This window comes from Sphaerodactylus townsendi, linkage group LG17, assembly GCF_021028975.2.
Source record: "Sphaerodactylus townsendi isolate TG3544 linkage group LG17, MPM_Stown_v2.3, whole genome shotgun sequence".
In the NCBI taxonomy this organism is placed as follows: Eukaryota; Metazoa; Chordata; class Lepidosauria; order Squamata; family Sphaerodactylidae; genus Sphaerodactylus; species Sphaerodactylus townsendi.
Window position 1 is genome coordinate 14,899,982 of NC_059441.1, and position 19,599 is coordinate 14,919,580.

The following is a 19,599-nucleotide window of genomic DNA, read 5'->3' on the forward strand; positions in this document are numbered from 1 at the left end:
CTCCAGCACATAGAGCGCCAGTGGCATGCAGCCCGTTCCTGCAATCCTTCTCTCTGGGAGAAGATCCAAGCGGAGGAGTGGGGAATCAAACCCAATTCTCCAGATTAGAGCCCGCCGCTCTTAACCACCACACCACGCTGACTCTCCACACCACATCCCAAACAACATAAAACCATCCGAAAGGGGTTTCTTTTTTGCTCAGATAAATACAGGCTTGAACCCAAGCTTTGAACCCAGGTCGGATTATTTGGCAGCCAGGAATACTGCTGCAGCTTTTAACTATTCATTTTTTTACCAGCAAACGCAAAACAGGTTTTAGGACAAGCTCGGTATCAGTTTGCTATAATTTCCTGCTGATGTTCACAGCAGATCATGCGGTTAGAAATGAATCCCAAGCAAAACCCGTGTGCGGCACAGAGAGATAGAAAGATAAGCTTGGAGGAAACACAAACACACATTTGTCAGGGGAAACATACAGAGAAGGCGACACAAGAGACTGCGGAGCGAGGGGCATTTGCAATAACCTGCCTCGGAAGCGTCAGCGCTGAAGAGATGAAAGGGCATGGGATCTAAGTTTTACTCCTACACGCCAGACTAGGAAAGCAAAGGGAGAAAAAAGGAAGAGATCAACAGGTGACAGGAAATAAACTCCCCAGCAATGAAACAAGTTGGAATTGGTGGGAAACGGAGGAAAGCTTGAGATGAGCGAAGAAGCCATTTGATGAGGGAAATGAAGAGAAGCAGCCCAGCCCCCGGCCATAGTTGCTGGGAAGTCGGTCCTGCGTAGTTCCTTGAGACTGACTTCCTGTAAGCACAAGTCCAACTTGTTTTGTATGCAAAATCTAGGACTTCAGTCTTGTCCTCACCACACACCCTTCAGCTTTCCCTCCCACCAAGCCCTTCAGATTGACAGTCCACTAGTAGCCTATGTAAAGCTTTAACCTTCGCGGCTTGGGACCCTCATACCTTCGTGACCGTCTCACCCCATATGTCCCAGGTAGGCCTCTGCGGTTCGGCCAGAGGAGCCAATTTACTGAGTGGTCCTACTCACCCCCCTCCAGCAGCTTAGATGCGACTGGCCTCTACCCAGGCCCAGGGCTTTTCACGGCCCTGGCCCCTGCCTGCAGTGGAGACACCCTCCTATCAGATGTCGCGGGCCCTCGCAAAGGGAGTCTTGGTAAATTCCGCCGGGGCCTGGTAAAGCTGGTTTTGTTCCCATGCCGGGCTTTTGGTGAGGCCGGCCGCGGATTCCCCCTCTGGGATGCCCCTGTGTTGCGTGCCATTCCACCATCGGCACGGCCAAGATAACATCTAATCTACACTACCTTTGCCCCACCCGGCCTTGGGTTAGGAATTCGCCATTACACCCATATACTTCTATGATTCTGCTATATTCTTGCTGTATTGTACTGCATTGTACTGATGCTGCTATTTTTATGAATTTTGTAAATTGTTTTTCACCTGATTTAATTTATTTTATTCTGTGTACTGTTGTTTTGGCCTATTGTGTGTAGTACTGTTTCTGGCCTAGTGTACGCTGCCCAGAGCCCTTCGGGGGTGGGCGGTCTAGAAATTTGATAAACATACAAACAAACAAACAAACAAACCTAGATGGTTCTATCAGGACACCAGTACCCCAAATGCTTCCACTTGGCATTAACAGCACGCATTTAATGGAGCCTCGCAAAAACAATATACACTCAACGCCCGTTAACACGAACCGTGATCTGGAGTTGGCTTGCTAGGCATAGGTTCTAGTTCACCAGTCAACTGCAAACCGTGTTTTGCCAACTGAGATATCAAACCAAACCACAGTTTGTAGGGAGAGGAACAAGCGGCTAGGTGCTCCATTGGAGAGTACCCTTTCCACACCTCCCAGTGATGAGCTTTACAGGAGGGGAGGACGCAGCTGAGCATCCAAAAATCCTCTTCACTGGGAAACGAGGCAAATAATCTTCATGTTATTTATGTTTGGAATTGGAAAGTCTTCAGTATCTGAGAAGCACATGAAGATGAGGAGAGAGTGTCTGCAAGCTTGACTCGCAAGACTATTTCATATCAAATTAGTTATGTCTCCATGAAGTTTATGTTTTCATATGAACCACCGAAAAGAACTGATTTTAAAAAGCAACATTATTTACATTATTAAGGGCAAAGTTTTATCAGGATGCAGAACAACTGTAGTAGTCTCTACCAAGGGTTATTCCTTTTATACAGCAGAAATTCCTTTCATGCAGGGATACCCAGCCTATTATATTACAGCGCTCACAAACCCCATATACAGGAGAGCCTATATGCTGGCTAGATTTAACATCATGCCATCTCCGCTACACAGAGGAAGACTTAAAGGTCTTCCAAGCGACAAGAGGTTTTGTCCCTGTAGCATAGGACAGCTGGATTCCATCCCACACATTCTCCTGAACTGCTTATTATACCAAGAACTCCGATCCAGTTTGTTATCCCAAGTTATAGACTCCATGGTTGATTATACTGAATCAGATAAAGCAGTCCAAGCTTTTTTTAAATTGTCAGGATTTTCATTTGTTTTGCCTTATAATTGTGGACATCAAAGTTTTTTTGTCAGAAGTTTTATGCCCCAAACTGAATGTACGACAAGCGTAAAGGTGACCAGATGGTCACCTTCCCTCACCAGAGACCTTGAGGGAAGTGGTCAGCGCCAGCGCCCGCATCAAACACCGCACGGGCTTCTGGGGCCAGCGGTTTTGCAGCCCCTGTCACAGCAGGCTGACAAAGCACTAAGCCCCAGGAAAGCCATCGCTATAACAACTTCCAGCGTCTTTACAGGATTGCCAAAGCATAAAGGCTTCTGGGGCTCAGCCCGGTTTGCCGTCCTGTGACAGAGGCTGGCAAAATGCAAAAGCCGTAACTAAGCCAGCATACGTGGCTTCTGAGGAACGCTGGAAGCTTCTGGGGCTTCCAGCTTGGTTTGCCGTCCTGTGACAGAGGCGGCAAAACGCCCAGCCAGAAGCCAGCGCCACTGCTTGACTACAGGACCGCTGCAGGCCTTCACTGGGGCTGCAGCGTTTTGCCGTCCTGTGACAGGGCGGCAAAGCGCTGTAAGGCCAGAAGCCGGCGCTTATCGCGACTGCAGGACCACCACCGGCTTCTGGGGCGCTCAGCGGGTTTTGCGCGCCCTGTGACGAGGCGGCAAAACCACAAGCAAGGAAGCCCATGCGCGCTACTAACGACGTAGCGACGCCGACTTCTGGGGCTGTCGCGGTTTTGCCGCCCTGTGACAGAGGCTGACAAACCCGCTGGCTTAAGCTCAGTAACGATTGCAACACCCACACAAACCACACTCCCCAGGCGGAGGAACGGGGAAGCGCCCCAGAAGGCACTTTCGCGGCAGCCCGCCGGTGCCTTCTGGGCGCTATCTCCTACCGAGGCGCCAGCATAAAGGCAGTGTGCTCCACTACAACCAGCGTGTCTTGTGCGGCCGCAGGAGCACATTCCCTAACCGGGACATTCCCCAAAGACCGGCGGGACGCGGGACACCTCACGCAAAAGCGTGAGTGTCCCGTGAGAAGCGGGACGGATGGTCACCCTAGACAAACGTGAAGTCTTTTACTTTTCACTTTTTAACTGGAATGGTATTTTATACTATTGTGTTATATGCCAATAAAGGCTTATTGAAATTGAAATTACAGCAGAAATACTTTACCTAAATCATTATTTTTCGTAATGGCAGCCGCTGCCCTGGTTCGTGGTCCCTGTTGCGTGAAGTGGTATCCGAATTTAAGTATCTTTGTGTTTTCTTCAAGCATCTTTGCAATTTCCATTTCTACAGGTGTTCCAAACTGCTGCCTCTGGAATAATAAGCAGACGTTATAATATTATAAAGTAGCAAATGATCAGGCAGTGACAACAGGCGTGTCCAATGGTGGGATTCAGGGATCCCAACCACCTATGTACGGCCTTTCAGTAATGATGGTAATGAAGTGACAGATCTAGTCAAAAAAGGGGTGAGAAAGAAGCAGGCGTGGTAATCATCTCCTTGATAGCAGAAGGAGTCTTGGAATGCATCTGCTGTTCACAAACCTCCCGTGGGCGTATCAACATACACAACAGCCACAAAACCTTCAGGCAATTAGTCTTTGTCATGTTCACTAAAAGCTGTGATAAACTATTTCGTCATGTGTTTTAAACGTGCCTTTTACTCTAAGCGTATGTCTAATTAGAAAAATAGGTAGCAGAAGACAGGTACGGGCAGTTCTGTCAGCAAACAGAGATTGCAAAACACAAGTGTGAAAAAAAATACTTCCTGTTTCAGCTCTCAAAACAGATGGGAAGGGCAATCCAGAGCGGGGGGCCTGAAGCCCACCTGGATGCAACGCATGCTTCTGCTGCCACAAATACCCTCTCCAGGGCACTTACGCTGGCAGAGGGGCAAATCTGCTGGCACCCGACCACGGCGATATCCCAGAACATTTGGCCCCACCACCAATCCTAACCAGTATAGCACACTGGCTCTCCACACCACTGTGGAGAGGATTAACAACCTCTGAAAGACAACAACTTCCCAATCATTTCATTGTGGAGATACCCTGTTTCCCCTAATATAAGACATCCACGAAAAATAAGACATAGTACAGGTTTTGCTGAAGTGCGAAATATAAGGCATCCCCCGAAAGTAAGACATAGCAAAGTTTTTGTTTGGAAGCATGCCCGACGAACAGCACAGAAAAATAAGACATCCCCTGAAAATAAGACATAGCGCATCTTTGGGAGCAAAAATTAATATAAGACACTGTCTTATATTCGGGGAAACACGGTAGTTGAGAGTTCTCAGTAGAAGGTACTTGTTGTGCTCCCCGTGGGGCCTTTTTATCTATCATGCATTCATGCATTTGCTCCTGATTTATGTATTTGTTTCTGACTATGCCAATAAAGGCTTAGGTAGGTAGGTAGGTAGGTAGGTAGGTAGGTAGGTAGGTAGGTAGGTAGGTAGGTAGGTAGGTAGGTAGGTAGGTAGGTAGGTAGGTAGGTACAACTCCCCAATCTGTGTGGTTATGCTTCAAGGGGAAAATCGAAAGAAGAAAAATGTCAAATGCAACATAGCCCGTGTCTGGTTGCAACTGCTTTGGAAAGAGCCTTCTGTTTCCAACACACTCTGCCGCGAAGGAACAACGGGGTGCCCTCTGGGATACAGTCACACGCTCCTGACGCTCCCTCTCGGGCTCGCAGAACTAGCTTCATCATTGTGTTCAGTCCTCGTCACCCATTTATAGGTATTTCACCTTGAGCTATAGGGGAAAAAAACGACGCTGTTACCTGGTTGTCCACTTTGATTTCCGTCAGGGTTTCGTTCTCTTTCAGGGCATCGATCAGCGCCAGCATGCCCGCGGCAGTGATGAAGTTGGATTCTATGTTGAGGCTCTTCAGCGTTTGGTTCACTCGCAGCATGTCCGCAAATGCCTAGAAACATGCAGTGCAGCAATGAAATCTAATGGAACACGGTGCCCACGGGTCAGTGGACAAAAGGTCTCACACAGCAACACCGTCACAGACATTCCACCCACCTGTTTGGGGTTTTTTCAGAGGTGTAGCTCCAAGGGGGCGGCGGGGGCGGCGGCGTGCACAACGCACTGGGCGTGCGCCCCTGTGGGGGCATTCCGGGGGCGTTCCGGGGGGCAGAGGATGAACTAGTGCACCGGGCGCTTCCCCCTTTGCTACGCCTCTGGGGATTTTTTGCTTTTCCTTTTTAAAAATCTGGGCCCACAACAGCTTCCATTTCAACAACGGGAGCTTGTGTTTAAAACCGGAAAATCAGTGATTTGAAAACGGGTTGCAGTCGGTCATTCTTTCACCCACTGAAGTGTCCCCCTTGCTCAGGGTTCCGTTTGCAAAGCTTTATTATATTGATCTTGACCAAAGTCTCCCTTTTGCCATTAGGGTTGTGAGCGAGGAAAGAGGAGAGGGGAACTCGAGGGAAGTTCTTGTTTATCTAAGCATGGGACTGGCAGCAGGCAGGTCACAACTTCTGGCTATCAAAACAACCGCTCTTGTTTGAGCTTGGAGGTCTCTGACTCTAACAGTTCATAAACGCCACAATAAGTATATGAGAGCTCTCGGTGAAAGAGATATCAGAGTTCATTAATTATGAGACAATCATTGAGTTTCCTAATTTTTTTAAAACCCCTGCTGGATGTCAATTTTTTTCATCCAACCAGGAAGAAACAGCCTTGTTCTGTAGGTGTTTCAAACCCATTTACCTTAACTAGGTTTTTTTTAAAGAAGTCCACCAGCACCATCATAGAATCACAGAGTTGGAAGAGACCCCAGGGGCCATCAAGTCTAACCCCCTGCAATGCAGGAACACACAATCAAAGAACTCCTGTCAGATGGCCATCCAAGCCTCTGTTTAAAAACCTTCAAAGGAGGAGACTCCACCACACTCCGAGGTAGTGCATTCCACTGTTGAACAGCCCTTATTGTCAGGAAGTTTTTCCTGATGTTTAGGTGGAATCTCTTTTCCTGCACCTTGAACCCATGACTCCTGGTCCTAGTCTCTGGAGCAGCAAACAAGCTTGCTCCCTCACCAACATGACATCCCTTCAAATATCTAAACACGGCTATCATGTTGGAGAGGAGGCGTCTGAGGGGGGATATGATTGAAGTCTACAAAATTATGCATGGGGTAGATAATGTTGACAGAGAGAAATTTTTCTCTCTTTCTCACAATACTAGAACCAGGGGGCATCCATTGAAAATGCTGGGGGGAAGAATTAGGACTAATAAAAGGAAACACTTCTTCACGCAACGTGTGATTGGTGTTTGGAATATGCTGCCACAGGAGGTGGTGATGGCTACTAACCTGGATAGCTTTAAAAAGGGCTTGGACAGATTTATGGAGGAGAAGTCGATCTATGGCTACCAATCTTGATCCTCCTTGATCTGAGATTGCAAATGCCTTAGCAGACCAGGTGCTCAGGAGCAGCAGCAGCAGCAGCAGAAGGCCATTGCTTTCACCTCCTGCTGGTGAGCTTCCAAAGGCACCTGGTGGGCCACTGCGAGTAGCAGAGTGCTGGACTAGATGGACTCTGGTCTGATCCAGCTGGCTTGTTCTTAGGTTCTTATGTCACCTTTTCACCTCCTCAGGCGGCTTACTTACCACAGCAACTGGGTCGTTACTTCTTGTAGCAGCAAGGCTGAAGTTCTTCACGTGGGTATTTGTTTCCAGGGCCTTGGCGAACTCTTTTAGAGTTGGAATGGGGATGTTCTTGAGTTGTAATAAAGACACAAAAATATTTTTTTTACTAAAAATCTTACTGATAATGACATGTTCCTTCTCCCCACATCGGCTTTTCCCAAATCTATCTTTTAAGGCACAGGTGTCAAACGCGTGGCCCTCCAGATGTTATGGGCTACAGTTCCTATCATCCCGATGGGAACTGTAGTCCATAACATCTGGAGGGCCACGAGTTTGACACCTATGTTTTAAGGGAAGAAAGGGGGGAGGAGCCTAGCATCAGGCTCTTGCCTTGTGGTTAAGAACACTAGACCAGTGATGGCGAACCTTTTTGAGACCGAGTGCCCAAATTGCAACCCAAACCCCACTTATTTATCGCAAAGGGCCAACCCCGTAGTTTAACCTGAATGCTGAGGTTTTCGTTTAGAAAAAACCGGTTGGCTCCCTCTTCCTCTGCCACACCCATTTGAGCAGGGGCCAGCCTGCTCTAGCCTCCAGCAAGTCCTGCGTGCACCGCTCTGTGCCTCTCTAGCATCTCTGCCTCCTCTCTGCCCCGCCCCCCCCTCCCCCGGCAGCAGCCACCCAGAGCACAGGCACCAGGCCCGCCAGCCGAGTCCTCCCTGCTCACCGTGGTGTGTGCACATCGTGCTCAGTGGCCCAGGCCAGCCTTAATGTGTGTTTGTGTGTGGGGTGTGTGTGTGATTTTCCGCTCCCCACATGATGAACTCTGTGTGCGCGTGCCCACAGAGAGGGCTCCGAGTGCCGCCTCTGGCACCCGTGCCATAGGTTCGCCATCACTGCACTAGACTCTAATCTGGAGAACTGGGTTTGATTCCCCACTCTTCCATACAAGCAGTGGACCCTTATCTGGTGGAATGGATTTGCTTCCCCATTCCTACACATGAAGCCTGTTGAGTGACCTTGAACAAGTCGCGGTTCCTTAGAACTCTCTCAGGCCCACCTACCTCACAAGGTGTCTGCTGTGGGGAGAGGAAGGGGAGGAGCTTGTAAACTGTTTTGAGACTCCTCACAGGAGAGAAAGGCGGGATATCAATCCAAACTCCTCTTCTTCATTGATAAGTGACAATGTGAGCTCCTTCTCTCACCATGGAAATGTGTAGGAGCAGCAGTGGCGTAGGAGGTTAAGTGCTCGTGTATCTAATCTGGAGGAACCGGGTTTGATTCCCAGCTCTGCCGCCTGAGCTGTGGAGGCTTATCTGGGGAATTCAGATTAGCCTGTACACTCCCACACATGCCAGCTGGGTGACCTTGGGCTAGTCACAGCTTCTCGGAGCTCTCTCAGCCCCACCTACTTCACAGGGTGTTTGTTGTGAGTGGGGAAAGGAAAGGAGTTTGTAAGCTCCTTTGAGTCTCCTACAGAAGAGAAAGGGGGGATATAAATCCAAACTCTTCTTCTTCTATATGTCGCTCTATAGATTTCCAGTCGACAATTTCAAACAGCGTTCTCACAAATGCAAAGTTATTTGCAAAATGCATCATTTATCTTGAAAAGGATATGTAGAAGAATAATCTCTCAACAGTTACCTTTATATTGTTCAGATTAACATCAAGGAGACGAGGATCGTTCTCTTTTATCCGTTGCAAACTCTCCTCCACGTTTGTGGGATTGGGGGGTTCATCAAAGACGGGCACGATCTTTTCCCCTTTGACCACATCTAAAGGAAGAGAGAAGGGATGTGAATCAATTGCGTCACAAATAGCGCTAGTTCTTAAATGCAGACTTGGACATGATACTACCTTTCCATTATAACAACACTTCCCACCATTTTACAGGAATAAGATAGAAGAGCGTGGAGAAGAGACTGTACTATGGAAGGGTAGTTGATAAAGCAAGATAAATAAGAGGTAGTCAGAACGATTAGCATAACGGTTATAGAATCAGACTAGAACTGAGGAGAAGAAGAAGAAGAAGAAGAAGAAGAAGAAGAAGAAGAAGAAGAAGAAGTAGTAGAAGAAGAAGTAGAAGAAGAAGAAGAAGAATTGGATTTATATCCCCCCTTTCTCTCCAGTAAGGAGACTCAAAGGGTCTAACAAACTCCTTTCCCAAGATCAAGGTGTCTCTCCTGCCGGGTTTGATTCCCCGCTCTGCTGCTTGAGCTGCGGAGGCTTATCTGGGAATTCAGATCAGCCTGTGCACTCCCGCACATGCCAGCTGAGTGACCTTGAGCTAGTCACAGCTTTTCAGAGCTCTCAGCCCCACCCACCTCACAGAGTGTTTGTTGTGAGGGGGAAGGGCAAGGAGATCGTAAGCCCCTTTGAGTCTCCTGCAGGAGAGAAAGGGGGAATATAAATCCAAACTCTTCTTCTTCTTCTTACTGCATCAGAAAAGCACATCCGCTAGAACGTTTACACTGATACCACATCAGTCTTAGCTATTTGAATCGACGCTGTGTGGGTTACAACAAAGTGCACGACAGGTTTTTTTTTTACAGTTTATCATATTTTGCAGCTTTTAGTTCTCAAATGATCCAACGGGGAAGAAACAGAACCCTGTTTTATCTAGATCCCTAGCGTGAATACTCACTTGAGAAACTTTCGCTGCCGACACCGTTGCTACCTCCCATTATATCACGCAGCTGAGCTTCGCTGATCAAGTTGTGCATCCCTAGGATAGCTACCAGGAAAAGAAAAGAAATATTTATTTGTTTTGCCGTTCCCTGAACAAGACAGACGAGAGTTTGCAGCGGGATTTTCAAAAGCTCACCCTTGTGGAAACTCTTAAAATGCCATACCGAAATGTAGGACAAATGCGCCTTTTCAGCATTGGTCTTAATGAGGATTTTTTTTGGGGGGGGGGGGGGCAATCTTCAGGGTTTTTTGAGAGGGGAAATGAAGCCTCTCTTACTGGCGGCCACCTTTCTGAACACCACAGTTCCCCATTCATTGAAGGAGACACTTCATTGAAGACACTTCATTGAAGAAGACATTCATTGAAGAAGACACATTCTCCATTCATTGAAGAAGACATTGAAGTGCCACACTTGGGACCAGAGGGGTGGTTGGGTTCTGGTGGCCATAATTTCTTACAATGTGTAAGAGGCATGTGGACTACTGGGGAGGGGGACTGCAAGGTTTTTGAGGGGGGTGGCGCCTTCTCGGCTCTGCTGTCCCGGGTTCCGTGCCAGACCCGGCCAGAGGCTTTCAAACTAACAAATCAAACAAACAAAAACGGCAACCGCCAACCTGCAAGGTCACACAGTTCGGTGTCTGTGGCGCTGGTCAACGCTTCTTCCAGTTCTGGATCGAGCGTCACTTTTTCTTCGTTGTAAGACTGGACTGGTTTCTGTTTGGGGATAAATATTTTCCCTGGGCAGAAAGACAACAAGAAAACACAACAGCTTAGCCTCAATCATAGGAGCAGCAGTGGCGTAGGAGGTTAAGAGCTCGTGTATCTAATCTGGAGGAGCCGGGTTTGATTCCCAGCTCTGCCGCCTGAGCTGTGGAGGCTCATCTGGGGAATTCAGATTAGCCTGTGCACTCCCACACACGCCAGCTGGGTGACCTTGGGCTAGTCACAGCTTCTCGGAGCTCTCTCAGCCCCACCTACCTCACAGGGTGTTTGTTGTGAGGGGGGAAGGGCAAGGAGATTGTGAGCCCCTTTGAGTCTCCTGCAGGAGAGAAGGGGGGGATATAAATCCAAAAGTCTTCTTCTTCTTCAATCACGCAGTGGAGGTGTTGTGGTGGCAGCTGCTGCCAAAGCAATATTTAAATAAGTCTGCCCAGCCAATCAAATCTCCAGTAGTCAATCAGAAGCCTTCCCGGGCAAAAGCCCTACCTGGTCTCACCCCCTTCCTAAAAGCACTTGGTGCTGGGTGCCATAAAAGGGCACTGTGGCACTCACAGGCACCCTACTGGGAACCCCTGGGTTGGAGTGGCAGGCTACAATCTGGGGAACACAGGTTTGGATCTCCACTGTGCCATAGAAGCCAGGTTGGGAGACCAGTCGCACACAGTCAACCTGAGCGACACCACTGCACCCCTGGGTTGTTGTGAGGCTCAAACAGAGAAGAGAACAGTGTAAGCTGCTTTGGGTCCCCAACTGGGAAGAAAGGTAGGGTATAAGTGAAGTAAGAGAGGCAGCAGTGGCGTAGTGGTTAAGAGCAGGTGCACTCTAACCTGGAGAACTGGGCTTGATTCCCCGCTCTGCCACTTGAGCTGTGGAGGCTTATCTGGGGAACCAGATTAGCCTGTGCACTCCAACACATGCCAGCTGGGTGACCTTGGGCTAGTCACAGTTCTTCGGAGCTCTCTCAGCCCCACCCACCTCACAGGGTGTTTGTTGTGAGGGGAGAAGGGCAAGGAGATTGTAAGTCACCTTGAGTCTCCTTACAGGAGAGAAAGGGGGGGGGGGTATAAATCCAACTCTTCTTCTAAATAAATCCCTGCCGCTACATGTTGTATAGGAACACGCTGCCACTCGCTCCAGGGACATACGTGAATGATCACAGCAGGACTCGCTTTTCTGAGCACTCCCTTTTCTGAGCACAATTTTCTTAACAATTGCTTTTCTGTCCCATCTGATTGGAGCCGATATGATATGCAATAAGGATAGATTCAATTACGAACACAGAACTGGCTTTAAAAAGGATTGCTCCAAGGTAATTCTCTCTCTCTCTCTCTCTCTCTCTCTCTCTCACACACACACACACACACACACACACACACACACAAACACACAAGCTGCCACCCCTCCACAACAGAATGGCAACTGTGCAATTGGGCTCAGGAAGTTTCTTTCCAGCAACAACGGCCAGCGCCCAGCCCTGCACTCTTCCTGTTGATCCCTCTCCATTCTTTAACTTGGCAACGCGATGACCGCTGCCTAAGAACGGAAGTTTCACAACCTGTCCCCCTTTCTCGCGTCCCCCTGCCAAAGTGCTCCCAGTTCTGTGAAGACTGTAGTTCGAGCAGCTCTATGCAGGCCAGCCCAGCCCAGCCCATAAACTGCCTCAATGTGCTGTTGGCTTTCCCTGCCAGAGGACTCCGAACTGCCTTGGCAAAGCATAGCCATCACTTGCCCTGGCTAACAACAGAATGCTATTTGCACAGGGCACTTGAAGTGGCAGGCAAAGGCCTTCCTCCTCTTCCTCCTCCTCCTCCTTCTTGCTGAAGCAGAAAGCCACTTGTATTGCAGTGTGAGCTCTACCACGGGAGGAGTCTGGGCGCCTTCGGGCAAGGCAGGCACACTCGAAACGAGGGAGGGGGCACAGCCCTCCCCTAGAGTTGTAGCCAGCCCCCCTCTTTCATCTGCACAGCTTCCCTTCCATCCTGAACGTCTGCGCTGCCCATGTCACACCCTCAGCAAGTCCCATGAGGTGGCACCCCAACGAATGGCAGCCGCCGCCATGTTTTGCATCCCACACGAAATCTTGCGGCTGCAAACGCGGCAGAGGGTCTTGCTTCCAAGGAAGCCTCCTGGGGGGAAATCGGGGGGGTGTGTATGCGTGCGTGCGTGCGTGCGTGCGTGCGTGCGTGCGTGTGTGTGAGAGACCTACAGAGCAATGCCCAGACTTCTAAGCATTCAAACTGAACCATCCTCCTTCCCAGGTAATGAACAGATAGTTGAATAATTTTTTGTTCGGCCTTTCGATAGGGAAGATCTCCTCAGTCTTTGGAAACAATGACCTCGCTTTTGGGCAGGGGGCCAAGAGCACTCCGGGAGAGCCCTCTTCCCCCAGCACATACCCGCATGAAGGATTTTCTAACAGGACGTGAGCTCAGAAGGGGGCACAGAAGTCATTTTTCCAGACGATTTCGGAACAGTTCATTTACTTCGAGAGGAGATCACGCGGGGACACATGACCGGCTGTTCAGTTTGAAACCGGCAAAACACTTCTGACTCTCACGGACTCTTGTGAGAGCTTTGGAGTGCCAGGGAGGCTACGCACAGCCGAAATACAAATAAAACTTTAAGTGGGGACATGAACATATTTTAGGGAGCTATGAGACAAATCCATCTAACCTCCCCTCCCCCCCCAAATTAAATAGCAAGGCTAATCCAGTGAAAGCAGGTTTGCAGAAAAACCCACAACACTATAAAAATTGGAGAGGGAACCCCTCCTATTTAAAGCGACAGTATCTTGTGCGGACATCACAGCTGGAACAACAAAAGGCAACCCCCACAAAAAACAATTACCAGCTCTATAAAAAGAGGTGCAGGGCCTTCCTTCCTCGTGGTGCTGGCCCCATTCCAGCAGTCCCTACAGCAAGGAGAGGGGTTTTGGCCCTCAACCTCCCTGATGCAAGAGTCTGCTTTGAGTTGCCCCTCACCTGCCCTGTGGAAAGGTGGGAGCTTGAAGCCCCAAAGAGATGACCCACCCTGAAACGCCTTCAGGCACTTAAAAAACTAATCTTCAGAAGGTATTTTTAGGAAGTACCCAGTTCTCTTCTGACTTCACTAGTTACCTGAAAGCTCTGTTTGAAAAAAAAACAAAAACAAAACAGACCCGTGTGGCTGAAGTAGAAATTTGGCTACCGTTGCCAGCTGGGGTTTTTCCAAAAGAACAATTCCTAAGGCTTAAAATATGTAAAAACGGACCGGACGCTAAGCCAGCTGACACCGGGTCACTCCAGCTATGCAAACATAGACAAAAAACAGCTTTCAACTTGATATGCTGAAGTTTCTAAGAGAACTGAGAAGCGAGATTCAGAAAAACAATGGGATCGAGATGTGTTTGAAGCAAGGCCGAGTAGATAGCAGAAGCAAGACAATGGGTGAGCTGGAATAGCCCATCCAATAATATGTTGTTTCATAACCATTAGTACCTAAAGCAGGGGTCTGCAACCTGCGGCTCTCCAGATGTTCATGGACTACAGTTCCCATCAGCCCCTGCCAGCACGGCCAATTGGTTGCAGAGCCCTGACCTAAAGCTTCACAACACATCCATCCAGCCTCGTTTCCCTCATCAGCCAATCAGATGCATGAAGGTAAAAGCCATCCCATCCCAGTTGCTGGTATTCAGAGATACTCTGGTGCTGAGCCAGAAGAGTCCGGTTAGCCATTATGGCTAACAGCCATTGCTACCGGTAGCTCTACCCTCAATAAAGTCATGCAGTCCCCTCTGAAAGCCTTCTAACGCTCAAACTGCAAGTTACAATTTGTAATGCGTAAACTTGGGGTGGCTACAACCTGACTTTGCCGCCAACCACCAGGAGTGCAGGGAACTTGTTTCTCAGTTTCTGTGCCCAGTCTGGTTGCTGGTTCGGGGACAATGACTTAACCAAGGAAAACTGCAGGCCCGTCTACTAACCTAGCACAGTGGTGGCGAACCTATGGCATGGGTGCCAGAGGTGGCACTCAGAGCCCTCCCTGTGGGCATGTGCAAACAGAGTCACCCCCACCCCCCCACACATCTAGGCTGCCCTGGGCCACTGGGCTCGATTATTAGCATTAAGCCTAAGAACTAGTTTTGGGGAAGCAGTGTAGGTAACCCTGTTAAGCGCTGTTAAACCCCACTGATTTTCATGCGAAGAACTAAAGCGCGATCCTTTACCTGGGAGCAAGCTCGGTTGCTGGCAATGGGGCTTGGTTCTGAGTAAACCCTCCTAGGGTCGTGATTCACCCGTTGGAAGAGTTGCACGGTTGCTTCAAAGCTAAACCACCAACTACCACCAAGCTTACTCCCGAGTAACGCACGCTTTGGAGCCAACCGTTTTTTTAAAACTAAAACCTCAGTATTCAGGTTAAATTGCTGTGTCGGCACTTTGCGATAAACAAGTGGGTTTTGGGTTGCAATTTGGGCACCCAGTCTCAAAAAGGTTCGCTATCACTGACCTAGCACTTCTTCAGGGGCAATCGTCTGCTTTCTTACACAGGACTAAGCCCCAGTGAACTTGCTTCCAAGCTTCGTCCGCAGCATTCCCTTCATCTACCAAGCCTGTCACTCTATCAAGGTGAAGGAGAAGAGACGCCTCCTAAACATCAGGAAAAACTTCATGACTGTCAGGGCTGTTTGACAGTGGAATGCACTACCTCGGAGTGTGGTGGAGTCTCCTTCTTTGGAGGTTTTTAAAGAGAGGCTGGGTGGCCATCGGTCAGGAGTGCTTTGATGGCGTGTTCCTGCATTGCAGGAGGGTTGGACTTGATGGCCCTTCGGGTCTCTTCCAGCTGGACGGAGATGCTAGGGTTGAGAACTCTTGGTTGTAGCTTGCAATGAAATTCACACGCCACCCAGATATTTGCTAACTGCAAAGCCACAAAGCGACCATTGTTGAATTAATGAAATTTACATTTTTTTAATGTCATTTCATGAAAGGAAGTTAGTGACATCAGTCCTCTCTCGGGCAACAACGCCCGATTGTACTTTTCAACCGGCAACTGGGGCAGTACCAGTTATTGGAAGTAGTTAATCACAAAGAGGTGGGGGGGGGGTGTTTGCTCTTGGGGAAGTGAGAGCCAAGAACCGGAAAGATCCTGCTGTACTCCTTTAGTGTGTTCCCTTTTTATCTTTTTTTGCAGTTCTACGACACTACATTTCACAGAAGCAAAGATGTATACAATAATTACCTAAACTGCCCGGCTTTCAGAACGACAATACGCTAACATTTCCAGAGACTAAGAAACTATAATGGTCACCCAGACAATTGCAAGCCATGTAGAAAGCTAAGCTATACATTCGTTGCCATTGCTCGCATGGCTTCCACTGGGCAATCGGCCTGGGGGAAACCAACACAATCGGAACATTCACAGGTTAGCAAAGCACCGACAATGACTAACGACAGCAGAGCAGCAGTGGTGTAGTGGTTAAGAGCAGGTGTACTCTAATCTGGAGGAACCGGGTTTGATTCCCCACTCTGCTGCCTGAGCTGTGGAGGCTTATCTGGGGAATTCTGAGCTCCAACACACGCCAGCTGGGTGAGCTTGAGCTAGTCACAGTTCTTCTGAGCTCTCTCAGCCCCACCTACCTCACAGGGTGTTTGTTGTGAGGGGGGAAGGGAAAGGAGTTTGTGAGCCCCTTTGAGTCTCCTATAGGAGAGAAAGGGGGAGATACAAATCCAACTAACTACTACTACTACTACTACTACTACTACTACTACTACTACTACTACTACTACTTCTTCTTCTTCTTCTTCTTCTTCTTCTTCTTCTTCTTCTTCTTCTTCTTCTTCTTCTTCTTCTTCTTCTTGTTTTTGGCCCTCAAATCTCAGCCGACTTCTAATCTGGAGAACCGGGGTTGATTCCCCACTCCTCCACCTGAGTGGCAGAGGCTTATCTGGTGAACCAGATGTGTTTCCGGACTCCTACATTCCTGCTGGGTGACCTTGGGCTAGTCACAGTTTGTTCAGAACTCTATCAGCTCCATCTCCCTCACAAGATGTCTATTGTGGGGAGAGGATGGAAAAGGAGCTTGTAAGTCACTTGAATCTCCTTACAGGAGAGAAAGGTGGGGTAAAACTCCTCCTCCTCCTCCTTCATAGTTTCTAGAGAAAACCCCTCCACAAAAGTAATGTTTGACTCGGGCGGATAGCTAAGTCTCTTCTGAAGAAGCAATCTGTACCTACTAATCACTGTCCCAATTACTGCCCGCTCTTTAATTTCCCCATCCAAGGAAAAGTAATGGGCAGGTAATTACAGACCAACATCAAACCTTTCCGCAGGAGACAACTTTGCTTGCTGCAGATCAGTCTGGCTGCTGGCGTGGGTCTGAGGAGACGTGGCAAGAGCTGCCCTGGCCACTTTGGATGTTCACGTCCACGGGAAGTGAGTTACAACTTTCTGAATGTAGCTGAGGCTCTTGGCCCTGTATAAAGGGCCTTCTCCCGCATGAAACTACCTGTCCGCTCCAAAGGCTCTGCTTTGGCTGCCTCCACCATCTGAGCCACCCCAGAAAGGGCATGGGCCCAGAAGAAGAAGAGTTTGGATTTACACCCCACCTTTCTCTCTTGTAAGGAGACTCGAGGTAGCTTCCAAACTCCATTTCCCTTCCTCTCCCCACAACAGACGCCTTGTCAGGTCGGTGGGGTTGAGAGAGTTCTGAGAGAACTGTGACTAGTCCGCGATTACCCAGCAGGCTTTGTGGAGAGCAGTGGGGAAGCAAACCCAGTGCTCTGGATTAGACTCCACCGCTGGCTGAGTTAAGACTCCGTTTGCGTGGTAGAGGAACACGTACCACTCCCTTCATTGTGCACGCAGCAGCATTTATGAACCAAGTGTTTCACTTCAACCAAGCGTTTCACTCCAGTTGTGTGGGCACCACATTTGCATGACTGCAGGAGATCCTGCATGCACACAGTTTGTTTGTTCATATCCAGGGCCTACACTGCAAGTGACATTTTGCATACGGCGGGAGGAAATGTGCGGGACCCTTGTATAAACAATTACCTTTCTTTTCTCCCGTGTACGGGACGACGTCTTCTTTGTCTTCATGCTCCAGAGCTTGTTTCTCCAGATACGCAAGCAGTTTCTCTCGGTCAAAGGGACCAGAGGGCTTTTTCACAGTCTGGTCCTTTTGCCGAAATCCAGCGGGCAGAAGCGCGTTCTGCAAACAGAGAGGAACAGTAATAGTCAGTGGTGGGATCCAAAAGTTTTAGTAACAGGTTCCCATGGTGCTGGGATTCAAACTGTGGCGTAGTGCCAATGGGGCTGGGCGGGGCATGATGGAGGCGTGGCCAGGCATTCTGGGGGCGGGGCGTTCCTGGGCGGGGCTGTGGCAAGGATGCAGCCGCTGCCCCGGTCCTTGGGCGGGAAACGAATGCACGCAGGCGCAGGCTGCCACGCACGCCGGTGCACCTCCTGCTAGACTGCTTCAAGTTCTGCGCGCTACTGCTGAGAGGAGGGGCGTAACTAAGGCAAAAATCATGTGGCAAAATCACCAATTAGTAACCCCCTCTCGGCACACACAAATAATTAGTAACCTACTCTCGGGAACCTGTGAGAACCTGCTGGATCCCACCTCTGGTCATAGTGCTGGAACATCTTTACACAACAGTGACTTAAGTAACAGGCTACACTGGCTGTTCGTTAAAGGGGCTGCTCCAACTGAGAGAATGGGGGAAAGGAGGCTATTTGCTTGTACTCTGGATTTTTGGAGGAAGAAAGACAATACAGTTTATGGAACAAACTGTCTTGGAGGGCTGTGGATTCATCTTTGGATAGTTAGGGACCGAGATTCTTAAAAGGTGGAGGAGCCCCGCAGATAACGTCCGATCAGAACGGCAGCCGGAACCGGAGGATGAGCACCCGGGACTGAGATTCAAGAACCTTAGAGAGCAACCAGATTTTCAGGGTATGAGCTTTCAAGAACAATCCCTAAGTCCAGCGGTGGCGAACCTATGGCACGGGTGCCAGAGGTGGCACTCAGAGCCCTTTCTGTGGGCACACATGCACAGAGTTCATCATGTGGGTGGGGGGTGGAAAATACCCCCCCCACACACACACACACATATTGGCTAGCCTGGGCATGATCCTTTACCTGGGAGTTAGCTCGGTTGCTGGCAATGGGGCTTGCTTCTGAGTAAACCCTCCTAGGGTCGTGATTCACCCATTCGAAGCGTTGCACAGTTGCTTCACCAAGCTTACTCCTGAGTAACAAGCACCTTGGAGCCAACAGTTTTTTCTAAACTAAAACCTCAGTATTCAGGTTAAATTGCCGGGTTGGCACTTTGCGATAAACAAGTGGGGTTTGGGTTGCAATTTGGGCACTCGGTCTCGAAAAGGTTCGCCATCACTGCCTTAGTCTGATACTTTTGAATCTTGAAAGTTCATACCCCCATGTGAAGGAAAAGAGGGGTTTGCCATAAGCCGGGGCCCTCTTTCCAGTAACGCCCCAAGAAACAGGGGCTCATTCCGCACATGCAGAATAATGCACTTTCAAACTGCTTTCAGTGCTCTTTGAAGCTGTGCGGAATGGCAAAAACCACTTGCAAACGGTTGTGAAAGTGGTTTGAAAATGCATTATTTTGCGTGTGCGGAAGGGGCCAGGGTTCTTTATCCAGATACTCCCAAACAGCTGAGTTTTAAAAATGTTATTAAAAAGAAAGAAAAGAAAAGAAGTGCCAAAATACAAAAAACCATGCAGGGCTCTTTAGCCCAAAAGCAGATGAATGAATTTTGTAGCAAGTCTGCCACACTCAATTTCTAAGTCTGAAATCTGAACTTTATAGCAGTTTTTCCTGCAGTCATCAAAGAGGGAGATGACTCCCTCTCCCACTTGATCACTCTCAGTGATTAGAATCTCTCTGTCAGGTTTTAAGATGCGGCCTGGTAAAATCCAATTTCCGCCATGTAAACATAAACACGGATTTACAACTTTAATGAGGGCGTTGTTTAATGTTGCATTGTTTACTCTAAGGCCAAGTGGTTGCCGTGCAAGATGAATTATCTTTAATTAAACTTAAAGGAATGCATGAATGCACTTTCTTCACACCTC

The 19,599-nt window shown here is 48.8% G+C and overlaps 1 protein-coding gene across 4 annotated transcripts in view; it reads right to left on the bottom strand.

The window, feature by feature from the left end:
- LOC125424523 (tropomodulin-3-like) overlaps positions 1-19,599 on the bottom strand; it is a 41,206-nt gene that overhangs the window by 1,572 nt on the left and 20,035 nt on the right. For all 4 annotated transcript variants that reach the window (XM_048481840.1, XM_048481842.1, XM_048481841.1 and 1 more), the window contains exons 3-9: positions 17,553-17,709; positions 10,415-10,537; positions 9,756-9,845; positions 8,756-8,886; positions 7,133-7,240; positions 5,293-5,436; positions 3,683-3,827 (exon numbers count right to left, since the gene is read on the bottom strand). In XM_048481840.1, the coding sequence (XP_048337797.1) occupies positions 3,683-3,827; positions 5,293-5,436; positions 7,133-7,240; positions 8,756-8,886; positions 9,756-9,845; positions 10,415-10,537; positions 17,553-17,709 (898 nt within the window). The remainder of the gene's footprint in view (positions 1-3,682; positions 3,828-5,292; positions 5,437-7,132; positions 7,241-8,755; positions 8,887-9,755; positions 9,846-10,414; positions 10,538-17,552; positions 17,710-19,599) is intronic.